The 17259-nt window shown below is 38.0% G+C and overlaps 1 protein-coding gene across 3 annotated transcripts in view; it reads left to right on the forward strand.

Annotated features, from left to right (window-relative positions):
- The window catches only part of CDK6 (cyclin dependent kinase 6), a 136443-nt gene that overhangs the window by 17550 nt on the left and 101634 nt on the right, over positions 1 to 17259 (forward strand). For all 3 annotated transcript variants that reach the window (XM_005518799.3, XM_014248523.2, XM_088064355.1), the window contains exon 3: positions 14172 to 14307. In XM_005518799.3, the coding sequence (XP_005518856.1) occupies positions 14172 to 14307 (136 nt within the window). The remainder of the gene's footprint in view (positions 1 to 14171; positions 14308 to 17259) is intronic.

Here is a 17259-nt window from a genome sequence, read left to right on the forward strand (position 1 = left end):
GCAGAAGGCAACTAAAGAGGGAACGTGAGTGTTTAAAAGTAGCACAATTAATTTTTTTAACAGATGGGTTTTTTTCCTCCACTTGTTTGCAGTATAAATATATATTTTTTAAGGGCTTTAGAGAATATTTAGATGATGTGATTGTGTATCTCCTTTAATATTGAGGTTTTTTTAAGTTTTCAGATCTTGCAAAATTCAAGGTCACTTTAATCTTCCTTCTTTCAAGCATGAAATGGCCATCCCTTACCAGCATTAGTCATTTAGTTTGAGAACTCAGTCATCCCCAGAGCACATCCTTTATACAAAATATTTCAATAACATTTGTCAGCTTTTAAATTGAGGCTTTTTTTGGAAAGTCTGTTGACTTCTTGAAATAAAATCAAAATTTTCTGAATGGACATGGTTTATCATGGCTTTTCTAATATATTGATCACTGTTATTTTCACAAGCCTGACAAAGTTTTATTTTGCTTTGAAAGACCTACATCCATGTCACTTCTCTGCCTTCTGTGGTGGAATTGTGTGAACTGTACTGCATTTAGATCTGTAGTCATACACCATAAGTGCTTGCATACAGAGGCATCCATGGAAATGAAGACTACTGTGTCTACCTGGATTTAGCAAAAAATAAAGCTCTACTGTGCATGTTTCTTCCAGTGGACTTGAGATAGCTATTTGTCAGTCAAATATTTTCATAATTGAGACACACATTCTTATATTAGAAGATCTAGATGCCAGTTGTGATGTTTGAAAACCAAGATATGCCTGCATGAAAAGTAGGTAAAGGAAATCACAGGATACTTTGTCTTTCTTCGCAGAAAGCCACTTCAATTCTGCGATAACTCAGAAAGCAGCTGAATGGACCTTTACAAAATGTGAACTAAGTCACTTTTAAGTGGAGACAGCTGGGGTCTATTTAATATCCTGTGTAAAATGGTAGAGGTCAGCTTCCTGGAATAACTTAGGAGTTTTATTTCATGAATATCCTACTGCTTCAGGGACCTGGGGTGATGGTAAGGCTCTCAAACTAAAGTGTGCCATAAGGAAAAGCTCCAGAGCTGGAGCTTTCCTAGCTCTGCATTTGCTGTGGAAGAGTAACAAACATCCTGTGTCCTGTGGGATCTACACATTCTCAGTGCAAATGTCGGTTGTGTGAGCGCTTATGAAAGCAGGCAACTAGTCTCAGTTTTTTCTTCCATTCCTACATTGTGACTTAAGCTTTAGGATACTAATTGAAGATCAATGAGAAGTCATCGAGAATCTTTGAGACTGGACAACAAGTGATGCATAGGTTTGTCCTGGGATGATTTTGTAATTTGGGACATTTGTTTCTAAATCACTTAACTTATCTTGAGAGTTTTATGATTTTTTTCTCCTCCATGCAATTAATGGAGCCACATCTTTACTACCCAAGATTGTACATTCCCTTCATGTGTTCCCTGTATCTCTTAGATTTAATTAGTCCTCGAGTTTAGAATCTTATTTTATTTCCTGTCTCCTTCTATTCCATTGTGTGTTGGACATGTCAGTGAAAAAAAAATTATCTTTGTAGGCCAGTATCACTGGTAACTTCACTCACACAGTTCAGAAATTGTATGATACAGCAATTGATAAAATTGGTAGTTCAGTGACACCATAACTAAATACCTATGGTGCAGTAAGCCTGAAGATTCACATTAAAAATTGTACTCTATAATGATGTCAAATATGATTGCATACTTTTCGTATTTGTGACAATTTGTCTTTTCCTTGACTGCTTTTTAAAGCTGAAGATAAACAGAAGCACTGAAGTAGAATTAAGAGGAATAAGTGTTTCTGTTAAATGGGAAAAATGTGAAGATGAGGAAGAAAAAAGTAGTGTGTCACTGAAATAGGCAGGCTGACCACAGAAAAGGCTTTTGTAGGCTGTGGTGGTTCTGTGGGGCCTATATGGTGTATACCATTGCCTGTTTAGTCAACTCTACAAAGGCTCAATACCATCATCTGTGGTATTTTTGTGCTGTTTCTCCCAACAGAGGTAAATGGGGTGGTTGTAGAGTTTAGGGATGGAATAAAGAAAATATTGAGGAGCAACTCCTTCAGCCCTCATTGTCTCTTGACTCATTCTTGAAATGAAAATAATTACATTAATAAAGCAATTCATATATGGCTTAGAAAGAGTTAGAACAATTTCTGTTTCACCCAGCATTTATACCCTGAAGTGCAAAAGGTGGTTCCTGGGGTAGGGAATAGTGTAGGAGCAGGACGGACCTGAAGCGATAATTCTGGCAAATTAAGGCTCTTGCTGATGTCTCTATGATCTTAAGTAATCTATGTCCACTGCTTTGCTTTGCAAGCAGATGGGAGCCAGCCCTGTCTCACTCCCAGGCAGATGCCTCCTGACTCCACTGATGCTGTGATCTGGCTGGCGGCCATGAAGCCATGCTAGCCCCCAGTGCCTCAGCCATGGGCTCCACTGTGCTCAGACCTCCCTCAGCTCTGCCTGGGCATCACAGCACACCCTGCTCTGCTGGCACTGCCTGGGTACATGGACCTTGTTTTCATTTGCCTACATGTAAGGATGTTTTAGCGCTCCAGGAACCAGACCTTGTTTTGTGAGATTTATTGCAGGTTGCTCATTTCTTTCAGAAATGTGGAAAATGATGTACGCAAAACAATCGAAGTGCAGTTTTGCCATGAGTTTACATCTGATATAAACTGTAATTTACAAAATGCTGAATTTATATCAAAACTACCCATACATTAAAATGTAAACCTTCATCTCATGCTGCTGAAAGACGCCCCAAAAGAAATAGTTGCATTTGCCCTGTAGTAATAAAACAGTCGAATAAAATTTATTGCCAGTTCAAAATACTACTAACACCTCATTTTCATTGCCAAACTCTTCAAATAATCTTTAATTTGTTTTCTTTTACATATGTGTGCAAGAGTTAAAAGGAAATACTTAAAGACCTGTATAGCCTGTAGAATTCTTCACCCCATGTGCATTAATCTTTAAATGGTTGGCTCACTGTGCCCTGTAAACTGGCTAGAAAGGGAGGAAACATGTATCAGACATCTACCTTAAGAACTGGAGGATGACAGCACCTGAGAATCTTACAAAAATAGATATTTTTGGTTTACTTTACATGTGCTATGAATTAATGGGAATAAAAAAAAAAAAAAAAAAACTTGATAGAAGAAATGACAAGACAGGCAAGGAGCCTGCATGGCCACATGTGAATGGTCATGAATGGGAAGAAGACCACTATGATGTCCACCTCTTAAAACACTTGCAAGACGTAGTTCTGATGAAATATGTAAGGAATTTGCATGCTAATGGAAAAAATGACTCCTTTTTATGTATTGAGCGTTTAAGAGCAATTGCCTCCAGCTAAATTTATTAAGCCAGAAGAATCTTGTAAATTTCTATTGAAGATTTATTAGTCCCATTTGTTTCTGTTCTTCAGAACATGAATATTAAACTTAATCCTGCAAGTTTGTCACAGGTGAAACTCCCTTTCAAATTAAAGGAAATTCTGGACTTGTGCCAAAGCCAGTTAAATACATGTACTGACTTCATGAGGCCTAGGTAAAGGCTCTTGTATGCTGAGCTGTTTAGGATTGATCATGGTGTTTGAGGCTTGAGTGAATAGGGAAGAGGTGTTTTTAGTATTTTTTTTTTTCTTTTGATTTCTCTCTCATTTTGTTTTAACTTCTACATGGAAGAAATATTTTAAAACAACTTCAGAAATTACCTGAACAGAATCTGTAATCCCACCAAGTAAAACTGATCAGTTACAATCTTTCCAGGAAAGTGTAATCTCACCTAAATTCAGTTAAAGCATTTTGTCCAAGTTACTCATTTAGGAATCTTCCATAGCAAGCAGGGACAGACAGTACCCTCCCCAGAGTGATTCAGTCAGCTTACGTCTTTCCCCTGGATAAATGAAGACCTACATGATCCATTCAAACTAAACACCAATCACTGAGCATCTGCATTAAAGGAGTTGTATCTCTTCCATGGAAGCTGGGAGGAGAACATGTTGCTTCACAAGCTGTGCAAGTCTGTGGTATAGATGGATGGCTATAGATCATCTGTCTGATGATGGGTAGCCAGAGACTGCTATGTTCAATGAAGCTGAGAGTTTCCTTGCAAGCCTTAAATCTGCCTTCTGCTAATTTAGGTACTTTGTAGTCCCATAGTTTTGATACTTTGGTTTTAGAATAAATATCCTCTCACACTTTGCTTTTTCTTTTAAAGTTATCTGTTACTCTGCCACTCAGTTTTTCTTTTACAATGCAATTTAAAAAGAAGAGGGCAGTGTTTATGTGTGTAGATCTGGCTTCCTCACAAAACCTGTCCAGATCCTGTTTGTTTTTCTTACCCATGTGAGAAATTGCCTTTGTCTTTTTGATTTTTGGAAATCAGCTGAGTGTTGTTTACTTTCGGGCAGGTGGGATGTCATTTGTAGCATGTTGAGCAGTGGTGACAGGACACAGTACAGCGCCACTGGAAGGCTGCTTGAGTTCACTGTGCTCCCTTCCAGGTTTTGCTGAAGTGAATGAGGAATTCCCTTTGAAGTTCATGGTGCCACTGGCATCATGGCACACAGCAGTATTGGTGAGAATACGTCTGGCATCAAAGCCTGATCAAAGTCACTCTCCTTACTGTGTGTATATAAAAAGCATTGTGAACTGCATTTCTGTTTTTATGTGATATTACCTCATGCAGGACAAATTTGTGGAAAGCAGCACACAAAGGTGTAAGACATCTTTTGGATTTTCACTTGACTTAATCTTGAACATGGAACTGCATTCACCACCTAACTGCTTGTGTTGAAAGTGGGCAGATACATGTGATCCATTTTCAGGAAATTTTGAGCTGTTCTGGTGAATACATAAACAGGTGCTTTCAACAGATACAGACATTTTTTAGAAGTTGTTTACATGCAGTTTAAATATCTGGTGTTAAATTGCTGTTTCCATTTTTAAGATAACAAGAACTATTCACATCTATTGCTGTTTTCTAGTTCTCCAGGTTAAGACTGGGAAAATAACAGTTAGCAGTTTGTTCATTTCAGAATTTAAGGACAAATACTGTGACGAATGCCTTAGTCATTGTGACCATAGTTTTCAAAGATGAATACCCATATTCAGGAATACTTAAGGGTAACTAAAAAGTTAGGAAGGAGAGAATGTGGTACAGATAAGGATACTTAAGTGCAAAAGGGAATCATGTGTGTTGGGCCCTAAGTTGTAGAGTTCTTGCTGCAGGGCTAAAAACCAGTTAGGGGTTGAAATGGTGGCTGGCTGAGTATAAAAAAGAGAGAAGATACCAGGCAGATAAGGCAGATGAAGCTTTAGGTGACGTGTGTACTTAAAAATCACCCAGGTGTTCTGCATGCTGCAAGTTAAGTGTAGCATAAGTTCATTGGTAGTTCAGGGCTGGAGGATCATGCAAGGTCAAGATCTATGACAGATTTATTCTGCATACTGGTACTCAAAAAGGCATTCTTCTGCTGACAGATCTAAAAAAATTTCACGCAATACTACTCAAAGCTTGTGTTGTCCTGTCAACTGACCATGCTGCATAGCGATACACTGACTAGTAGAAGTATGCACTCTATTTCCCAGTGATTGTTGGTTTCATTCTCTTACCAAGGATTTCCTTTTTTTAATGTCATTTAGAGAGACAGTAACTTTTTATTTAAGAAATCATATGTAAGAATAACCCAAATATAAACAAATGGGCATAAGAGTGAACCATGCCCTGTTTTACTGTGGTTTACTGACTTGTCTCCTAATTGCTTTCTGTTTAATACATGGATATATAGCATGTTACATTAAAAGGTCTGTAGATTCCCTTAGTAATGGTATTCCCTGAATACATTAGAACAACATAATTCAATTTATTTTAATTTATTAACATCTCTTTTTACTAACATATGTGCTGCTTATTTACTTTGTGTATGTTTAGTATTGTCAACTTTAGCCAATTAGGCTTTTTTTTTTCTTAAGGCTTTTGTTTTCTTCTGTTTTGTGCTCTTTTGCTTTTGCAGTGGAATTCATGGTATTGTTAAACTGTAGAAGTTTTCCCCTTCTAAAAGTCATCTCCTGATCCTTCTTTGAGAAAGACAAACTGTTTGGTCCCAACTCTACCTATGAAACATAGAAATGTATTTTCTTACAAGGCTTTAATGTGTCAGTGTCTCACAAATCATTACAACAATACTTGATTCCAGTAACAGAACCACAGCAAAATAGTTTGCATCTATTGCTCTGTCTCCTCTTCACCATCATCATCACAGCTTTGGACTCCTTTCAAGTGCTGCCAGTACTGGTCCGTGCTGGGAAGTGGTAGCAAAATCATCAGGTGTATTTGCAACCTTTAGCAAGGCCCCTTACCTTGCTTTTCCAGTGTCTGACAGCTAGGCCCTTCAGAATTACTCTCAGGCTGCTGCTTTTCAGGTTGCTTGTATTCCTGAGGGCTTAGCCTATGCTGGCTGGTCAGTTAAGACTCAAACAGCACATGAGTTTGCAGTGCATTCACCATCGTCCAGAATAATTGTGGCTGTAGAGTAACCTGGAGGTCTTTCAGGAACAGCAGCCCCTGGATTGATAAGCATTAAAACAGAGGACCTCTTCTGTCACCTTCTACAGTAACTGCTTTGTTATTTTTAGGTTCTCCCATGAATCTATAAGAAGCAAGAGTTTGTACTCAAATTTGCATTGGAGTTACATACAACTTTAAAAAAGCTGAATTAAATATCTCAGGAACTGCTGTGATATTGCAAGCATTTAAAAAAACTATATGAGATTGTACAGAGTATCAAACAGTACATTTGATATTTTGCCATGAATTTTCTTATGTGTAGTGAAGGGTTATTATTTCCTTTGTTATTTTTGGTATGTTGGCATCACAATTGCATCTCATGTAGATAGATTAGATTATTATGAAGAATGAGTGGTAATTTATTCCACTTTTAAATACAATTTATAATTGTATAATTTTAATTTTATAATTTATAAAGTATAAATTTTGAAGATGAGTTGTTTTTACTTAAACCTAGAAAAGAGATGTTCATCTTAGATTTAGATCCTGTAGGTCTGGCACAAGCATGAATTCAAAACGTAAACAGAAATGTGGAGTCTGTAACAAGTAGTTTGTGAGTTACAGTAAAGACTGGATTTTGTTATATCTCATCTTGTACCATGTACAGCTGCAAGTCCAGAATAACATATGGCCTCCTTTCATTTGAATTAAACAAAATCAACATTCAGGCTTAAGTTTTACTTACATGTTGAGCAAATTAGGGAATCTAAAAAGGAATACAGCTGTTCCCTGAGGAAGGTATTATAAAGAAAATCTAAAAAACTTAACAAGAGGTGCAAACACACTAACAGTGAATGGGAGCATCTTTAATTTGTACTCTGAACTGGAAGCTTACGGAAGCTTGCTGGAAGCTCACAGCACTGTATAGCGGCAGTGTACATGACTTTGAAAGGCAGTGTACATTTGCTTGTTGAAGGATCACATGAGAGCACTATTCATAGGTCAGACAGCTATTGCTGATCCTAAACAATCTGTCAACGACTGTCTTCATAACAGGCCATGTTATTTTTCTGATTTGGGGGTGACTTGGCTTGTCCCTCGCCTGCCCTCGGACAGCGTGTTTGGTATGGCAGCACACAGGCGTGTGTTTAAGCACCACTCAGCTGGTATTTTCCCTCCGTAATGTCAAGGGCTCAGTGTGTGGCCAGTTTGGATAAAATCAGTTGCAGTGAGATTGTTCATGGACTGGTGGGGAGTTAAGCATTTTAAACACTGGTGAACTGTAGGATAAGTCCCGGAGAGAAGTTCTGCAAGGCAGGATATAGTTTGAATTATGGAGTCTTACGAGATCCTTTTCTGGTCCTTGTCTGTTAAATCTCCCTCTGTGAAGAAGGTGAAAGAGAAATGACGGTTTGAGGGCTTTTTTTACTGCTATAAACAAAGATGACATCTTGTTAAGGGTATTTTTCTTTGAAGTAAAACTCTTTTTAACAACTGCATCTTTCAGTGGCTTGGGTGGCATACTGAGAAAACGTACTCAGCCTTTTCATCTTTTGGGCACAAATCCTGGTTTCTGTTGAAAATGCAAACTAGTTTTGGTGGTTTCATCGGAGCAGACATTTGTCTGCATCACAGAACCATTCAGTCTGGCACCAGAGCTCGTCATTGCTTGAGTGGGGCCCAGCGCAGGAGAGCAGGGGTGTTGCAGGTCAGGGCTGCAGTCGGGACTGAGTGTTGAACGCTTGCCCAGTCAGCCCACTCTATCGGACTTTAGCCAGTGCTTTTTACTTCGCTTTCAAGAGCATCTATTTCTCTCTGTCACTTTCTCTGTCTCTCTTCCTCACGCACACTTAAAGAACAAAAACTTCTTTTATACAGCTAAGCATTTTAAATAATTTTTCCAAGTCAGAAAGGGAGAGACACTGGAAAAAATTACAGCACAAAGCTCAGCTTGCAGATGAACGATTGCCTTGTCATCCTTATGTCCCCCTTCCTTCCCTTAAACCTCACTGGTGAGTGGGCTGTAAGCAACAATATTGGCTGGCCTCTGCTGGAGTAGGTCTCCAGAACAGGGCTTTCTGCTGCCTTTCTTTCATTGTACAGTTCCTTCTCTGTGGTAGTTCTTTCTGCTCTGTGCACAGTAGATAATGAGCGAGTGACTTCAGAGTTGAAAACATCTGTCTACAGAACATCTACCTGTCCCAGATAAATTAGTTTATTTTACATGATGTTAAGTTCTGCCTTTACTGCTGTTTGCCTGGAAGAGATTTCTCATGGAGACAAAAGGTGATCCTGCTGCTCTTTCCTGGAAGGATAGCAAAGCAGGAGAAATGCTCACAAACTCCCAAGAAGCCAGCAGAAAGCAGAGAGTAAAGATTTAAGACATAAAGTTGCTGTGAACGCTGTAGACATACCCAAGCCTATTTTATTTAATTGAGTTTGGCATCTGACTGTTGCTGGATGGAGCTGACTGTGGGCTCGCTGGCTGTGCTGCGGGCAGTGCTGTGCCCTCACGTTCTGTGTTTCCAGTACCGAGGTGGTTCTGTTGGGTGCAAAGTCTGTGTTATGTCGCTGTGTTAGTCTGTTGTTTGACAGTTGTTAGTCTGCTCTGGAGGCATTCCTTAAGCACTGATACACATTGGGGCAGCTGCAGCTGGAGTTACAAGTACATTGTGGTCTTGAAGACCCCACATGCCTCTGAAAATGGAACTTTGGTCTTGCATTACTATGTGGTTCTACAAATGTTATCCCAGGAAAAATGCCATTTAAATACTTCGAATTTAGTGGCCTGTGCACTTTTTTTCCGTCTAAAAGTGTTTTGCTAAAGCTTCTTTGAGCAAGAAAACTCTACATCTGAAATACCAGCTTTCAGAGGCATGGAGAAGTGGGTGATTGCTGATTAAAATGAGACAAAGCAGTATGTCCTGAACAGAGGGAAAGAGCTCTGTCATATATTTCAGAGTGGGAAGCTGTATTTCCTGTTTTGCTACGTGGGATTTGGTTCTCCTAATGCACATGTTCCACTCCAGTTGCCCAGCTATTGTCTTCTTCATCTGAAAGATGACCCCTTTGTTCCAATACATTGGGTATTTGTGATTCCAAGTAGAGACTGGTTTCTGTCAGCAGTCTTTTTTTGCATCAAAATCAAGAGAGGAAAATGTAGCAAATATTAAAAGTAGGGGTAAAACTGTTTTTTTCCAAGGAGTACCTAGTTTATAAAGTTGGGGTGAACAAAGAGCTTGCTGCTGAGTGACTTCCCAAGAGCGCAAGAGTCTAAGGCTGCTGCTGAAATTTGGACTAAAAGGACTATCGACTGTCGTTCTTCAGTACTTCTGGGTATGAGAGGCAGAAATCTGTGCTTGTGAACTTCCAGGATGAACCTGAGCCGAAGGCAGTAAAAGCAGAAGTTGTTCAGGTCCTCCTCCCCTTGTAAACATCAGTCATGGCCTGTGATAGTCTTGGTATCCCAATATTGTGGTGTTTACATAAATGCTGTCAATACACAAGTTCTGTGCTGGTTTTCTGTCGTGCAGATAAATACCTTTCAGAGTTATGCTGAGGCCACCAAACTCTTTTCATCTATATTTTTGCTCAGACTTGTGAAATCTTAAAACTGTAGCGTATTATGCCACTATTTACCTAACCACTGTCTTCTAAAGCATTTCTCCTACACGTAAATCAAAGGCTCCAATTCTCTTCCTCTGTTATGCATAAGCTAGGAAGTAACTCTTTTGAGGAAGACACTGTTCCAACGAAAATTCAAGTAAATCCATATTATTAGAAGTCTTTAAGAGGTGAGGATTGCTTTTGTTAGTGCTGTTGGTGACTGTACAGGGATACACATGTGTTCATGTTGGATTAGTTCTACCGCTGTAAAATAACAGTAAGCCCCTGGACGCAGCAAGTATCTAATTCTTGGTCTTCCTTTTTACTGTGATCCAGTTAATTTTCCAAATGTACCTACTCATCTGTTTGACAATAGCCAAAAGAAATTGTGTCCTACGGTTTTTTCAGGTCTTACAGTCAGATCTGTCTTTCGGTACTTCTTGCAGGTGGCTTGGGCTGATGGACCTGATCTCCATTGCTGTTACTTCAGTTTGCTCAGGAAAAAAAATATATGCTACTTGAAAGTGGGAAACTTCATAGCAATTGTCAGAGCATCTCAAAAGCAAATCTGGTAACATTTAGAGACTTTCTGGGATCAGTTACAGTCTTCCATTCAGTAGATGCAATAGTTTTCAAAGTACTGTCTTTCCTTTAAAAGCATTAGGTATTCATATTGTAAAATGAATGTTTGCATTTGTCAGATTTTGTGTTGTAAGAAGCTATAGAGACTTTAAGGTGCATCATCTGGTTTTCTGCATGCAAAAAATACCAAAGTATTTTTGTAGGAAGGCGGGTATTCTGCTGGATTATAAAGATCCAGTAGGCACTAAACACATAAAATAAAACAGAGACAGCTATTTGTAGCTGATAAGCTTCTGCTTTAGTACAATTAACTTGAAAAAATGCCTGCATTAAATCCCATGTTAGTGTCTCTTCAGCAGTGTTCCAGTTCAGATGGACATGTTGGGCGGTGTATGACTCCCAGCCAAACATCTTGTTAAATACTTGCAGGATTTCCCATAGCGGATCTTACTTTAATCAAATAATTCAAACGTTTCTTTTGTAAGTACAATAGAAGGGCAGGGCTTGTGTTTACAAAGTATTCAGTATGGAAATCCTGTATTAATTGAGGTACATTTACTTCACTTAGGACAAGTGTCCACATAGTAACTCTTTAAATAAAAGCCCTTTTGCTGTTGCCTAGTCCAGAGAGGCAACCACATGCAATGTTAACCCATCACATACAGAAAATCATGAGGAAATGACTTTCAGAGATGTTCAATGTAGGCAGCAGAGATGTTGCTAATTAACAAGGACAATTTTATGGGTGATATTCTCACAGTTGAATGTAAAAGAGTATAATTTATAAAAAGTAGTTTTATCCCTGTGGAAACTACTAAATAAAGAGGCTGCGTCTTTCTCAATCTATTTCAAGAATGATTAGCAAGAGCAATGCCAGATGGGTTTTTTTTTTGTACTATCATGGACTCACATAACCTATGATTTAAATTACTATCTTTCTAAGGTAGCAGCTTTATTTTCTGTGAGTAAACACAATGTGCTTCTACCCAGACCAGTGCAGAATCTGGAGCTTTTATGATTAACAGTAAATAGAGTTTCTAACATAAGGAGTATATAAAAAGGAAAGATAATATTATTACTCGGTGATAATATTATTACTCAGTAAAAGGTAACCAGAATTGTGCTTCTCTGAGTTCCTTATTTTGCTGTGCCAGAAAATGCCAGAATCAAAATAACCCACATACAGAAGAATTAACAGAGAGTCAACATTTTCCTCCACAGTGAGTTGGAAATTACATGCTGCTTCTAAGTTTAATAGTGAAATAATTTTCCTTTTTTCTTAAATAATAACTCAGCTGTAGTTGAAAATATATTTTTGCCAGTGTATTAAATACCTGGAAAAAGGGGTGTTCTAGAACATTTTAGGTGAATGTAGGTCAACACAAAGGAATCATACAGTTGGAAATATTTTCCAGTGTTTATGTTCAGATGTTGAGACCTGTCTGGCTCCTCTCTATTTGCATGTGTTGGGGTTATAGGCAGTCCAGGTACATTCCACGTTGATATATATAAATATATTGCAGATTATTAACCTCCAGCCAAATGCCAGGAAATTTCACTTTTCAGGAAGATTTGTGACTTTTCACAAAGCTTATTTACTGTGTACAGGACATGTACACCCCATTGAGAGAATCTTAGAGAATGGTTTTTGTCATTATGAGAAACATGCCAACAAATTTTCTCTTACAGTCACTGTGTTACCATAATAACTAATGTTCGTTTGTTCAGATGATGATTACAGATTTAGTACAGATTAGTCTTCAAGAAGAGGTAGGGTGACAGTCTTTCTTTAACTTTGGTTCCTAATTTATTACTCACTGAAAAGCTTCCTTAACCTAAAATTAATGTGCATGTATACATTTTCAAAATATGGTGGCTAATAAACAATTTTTTAGTGTCAGACCAAAGATTATTTAGGAAATGCTGTCAAATGAGAGCACAGCCTTTACCATATGGTAAATGTAAAGTGAAAAATACTTCTCTCTTAAATCTGAATTACATTCTATTCAGGTGGTTATGCCAATTCTAGTGTTTCCCTCTCTTGTGAAATACATTGAGATTTAAGGTAAGAAGTAAAATCTCAGTGCAAGATCTCGTGTACATGTTGTCCTTGTCTGTTTGTCAGATCTTGTCTGGAAAAAGCAGGGACCCCCAAAGATTTGTGTGTGATCAGTCATCTTCAGATCCTGCATATAAAGCCTTTAGTCCTTGAACACACAGCAAAAATATTACTTGAAAACATTACCAGAAATCCTGCACTTCTTAATTCTAGTAAAGTAATTCTAAGGAAGAGGATAAAAGTTAAGAGTAATCCAACAGCATCACTGATATGATGTTGGAAAAAATAAGCCATAGTATCAACACTAGTTTGGTCTATTACCAGTGAGAGATTCTTCACTTTAACTGTCTAGACCTTTTTCTCAGTAACTCCATTAATTTTTTTAATCTACTGTCACCTACTAAAAGTAGTGATTCATTTTTCTGCCTTGCCTCAGAGAGAAATGTGATCTGATCTTGGAATATAAAATTAAATGAATAAGCACATGAGTAAGGCAGGGAAGAAATGTGCTTCCAGCTGTTTAGATGGATTCCTGTTAGGATTTTGTAGAAGTGGAACTTGAGGAAGGGTAGTGAAAATCACTAATACGGGCAACTGAAGGATGGGCACATGTTTTTGAAAAAGGTAAAACAGTGGTTAAAGCTCGTATGGTAGATGAAGTGGAGAGGATGAGAGAAATCCTACCTAAAAAGAGAAAACAATAGAAGATAGAGTAATCAGATAGGAATGTGGTATTATGAAGAGCTTTGTAAATTAGTTTGATGTTGTGCAACAATGTGAAATGATAAAGAAGTTCCAGTAAAAGAATGACCAAAAGTGATGAAAGAAGTTATTGACATCTTGTGCACAGAGCTGTTTTCCAAACTCTGAAGCTCTTTCTTGCATCCAGGAATCTGCAAGAGGAATCAGCAAAAAAATTCTGTTTCTGCTGAAGGAGAGCTAATTATAAAGCTGTGTAATGGTATACATGGGAATTATGTGGAAAGAAACTAAAGGTGCATGCAAACATTTTTTTTCAAGAATATTTCCTGCTTTTTTTTTTTTGTAATGACTATAAGTACTAGAGCCTAGAATGTGGATAAATATAATGTAATTTTATGTATTAACTCAGATTGCTATGACAAAAAAATAAACTCTTTTCATGTAATTATTTTATATTCAACAGCTGATGAATTCTTAATCTTATTCCAGAATGCACAGGTGAAAGACTGAGATGGTAATTTTGACACATCAACTGTTACTTGATGCATCAAGAGCTCAAAGTCTACCTTTGGGAGGCTCTTTTCCGTTCTATGTACTGTAAGAAATTTAAATAGACATGCTTGAGATGCAAGGTACATCTGTACGGGTTCCTGTATACTTACCTCTTCTGTTCCTTTCCTCTTCTCAGATTGTTTGATGTGTGCACCGTGTCACGAACAGACAGAGAGACCAAGTTAACATTAGTGTTTGAACATGTGGATCAAGACTTGACTACTTACTTGGATAAAGTTCCAGAGCCTGGAGTGCCTACTGAAACTATAAAGGTATTTAAGGAGAAATATATTAGGGGATAATATTTCATAGATAAATTGTGATCCCATAGGATTTTGTTGCATCAGAATTGAGTAGTGCCCAGCTTGGGACATGAACTGCAGCACAAAGTAACAGATACGATCTCTTTGTGAAAATGCTGCTCTTGGGGTTTTATTCCTCTTTCAGAGCTCTAAATTTACTGAATCTCTACTGAACTTCTACCAAATGAAGCATTCAAGCACAGGAAGGACAGGGACCTGTTGGAGCAAGTCCCCAGAGTAGGGTCACCAAGTTGATTAGAGGGGTGGAGCACTTACCTTACGAGGAAAGGCTCAGAGAACTGGGATTTTTCAGCCTGGAAAAGAGAAGGCTTAGAGGTGACCTAATTGCAGCCTTCCAGTACCTGGAGGGAGCCTACAGGGAGCATGGAGACACTATTTACAGGAGCATGTAGTAACAGGAAAAAGGGGAGTGGTTGAAAACTGAAAGAGTATGTTTAGATTAGAAATTAAGGAAGAATTCTTTACTGTGAGGGTGGTGAGGCACTGGAACAAGGTTGCCCAGAGAAGTCATGGCTGCCCTACCCCTGGAAGCGTTCAAGGACAGGTTGGATGGAGCTCTGAGCTACCTGGTCTAGTGAAAGGTGTCCCTGTGCATGGCAGCAGGATTTTTAAGGTGTTTTCCAGCACCAGTAATGCCATTCTGTGATTCCATGATTCTGTGAAATCATTAAGAGTGACCTTGCTCACAGCTGCAGGCAGATGATTCTGTTATTGTTTAGGCAGAGACTACTTGAACCTTCCCTTAAAGGTGAAGTGCTGGATATTGTTAGAATGGATAAAATAAATCCTGTGTTCCTTATCCCTTTTCCTTTGCCTTTTATTTTCCCAAGAGACTACTTCTGTTTTATATCCTACTTGCCAGAAGAGTTTGTGTACATTCTGAGAGAAAGAAATACTCATTGTGGACCTGTGGTGTGCTCTGCAGAGGATGGGCTGAAGGGTGGGGAGGTTGTGACCATTTGTTACAGAAGCTGGGAAAGCTCTCAGTAACTGGTAGGACAGTAATGAAGTTTTATTGTCATGTTTTCTCATATTCTGCATCTGTAATGGAAGACTCCTACCTAGGATAGGATGTGCTTGCATAGTGAAATGCATATACCATGTCCTCTGCTTTTCTAGGAATTTCACAACAGAGGGCCACATTGAGAATCATAGGTTGAAGTGTTTGACAAAAAATTCTTACCTGGGAAGAGAAGCAGAGGGATTGATGTTGCTACATTTTGACTGTGTCTGTTTAACATTTCTTTTGATTTTTTCATTTTCGTGAAGAGAAATAATTTATGCTTTCAGAGATGCATTATCTTTCACTTCTTTAAGTACTTTCTGGAAGTATGTTGTATCATCTTAGTCTGGCAAAAGTCCCCAGGGAGGAGAAGAAAACATGAAAACTGTTGAAAATATAGTTGTTTCAGTAACTTTTTCAACAGCTTCAAACTTAGAAGGTGTTTGATCTTTCAGTATAAAATTAGAACTAGAGCTGATAAAAGATCTATTCACTGGTGTCAAAGTCGCACATGTATAATATCAGTGAAGTCACATATGTATAATATCAGTCAGTTCCAGCAACCGTGTTTTTAACCAACCGTAGTGGATAAAATAAAGTTTTTGAAAAATGGGTACAGCTTTGATTCAGTCAGAAGAAGACTGGAATGTGCCTATTATATTGCAGGACTGATTTATTATAATGTTACTAAGGTTCTGTTTTCCTCCTAGGACTTTGAAGCTACTTACATGAACTGTATTTTAACTAACATTTTGAAAATAAGATGCAAGGTGACTGGTGTATTATCTAACTAAATATATTGAAATTGATGGGAACTGAAAGACCAAGCCTATGAAATCTCAGTTTGAAGTCTCTTTTGATCTGTGTTTCATTTAAAGGAAATACAAGACATGAGCACTTTATGAAAGTATTTGTGATTTCCAGTTTTTTTTTTCTGAAATTGCATTGTAAGACTCTCAAATATATGTTTGAATATACATTTCATAGAGATTATATCCTGATGAAGAAAATCATTGTGCTTACCTTTAAAAAGCACTGTTCTGCATGGTTTACTAGTTAACCCAGTCACTATATCTGATAATTTGGCATACAAAGTAGAAAAGCCACACAGAAACAGAGAAGAGCAATTTTGTTCTTTTATGTACAGTGCAAGTTCCACTGGAGCTAGTGAAATTAGTGACTGTAAAATGCAGCTTGTGGTACACAATCTCTTTTTAAATGGGTGAGGAAAAATGTAAAATTGCTGTTTACTTGGTCATCGCTGTTGATTTCAGCATTTTCACAGTAGCTGATTTTTTTTTTCTTGAATCCTGTTTGGCACAGGAAAAGAGAGAGATTCAGTTAACTGAAGTTAACCCTGTTGCTTCATGTTTATGTCAAAACACCCAGTTTATCGAGGTACCTTTGCTGATAGACAGGGATGATAACATGAGGAAGGGTCTCAAGGCTTATTTTTAGTGTATTTCAATACCTTTGTAGTTATACAATCTTTATGGATACTCATGATAGAAATTGAAGCAAAACATACTTCTCCTGGCTGCAGGGAAATACTATGAATTTGTAGCAGCTGAGCATTTAACCCAGAGCACATACATCGTTAAATGACTAATCTGACTTTTTATAGTTTGGCTTTTGAGGTTAATATGGATTTGTACTTCATTTATTTTCCAGAATTGCAGACAATTTGTGTAGAGTATTTCCCCTCACCGCCAGCACAGTACAAAACAACTGCCAGTATTGTAAGACCATCTGTTAAAGTTCTGCGTGTGTCAGCAGCGCAGAAGTGCCAAATGAGCCAAGCTCTCGATAGCTTGAAGTTGAAGGATCTAATGTACCTCTGTGGCACTGTGGTGTAAAATAAACAGTTGTTAGTGGACCTTGAATGACATAAAATTACT

This window comes from Pseudopodoces humilis, chromosome 1, assembly GCF_049639895.1.
Source record: "Pseudopodoces humilis isolate 2021_Gansu_Grassland_sample_001 chromosome 1, ASM4963989v1, whole genome shotgun sequence".
NCBI lineage: Eukaryota > Metazoa > Chordata > Aves > Passeriformes > Paridae > Pseudopodoces > Pseudopodoces humilis.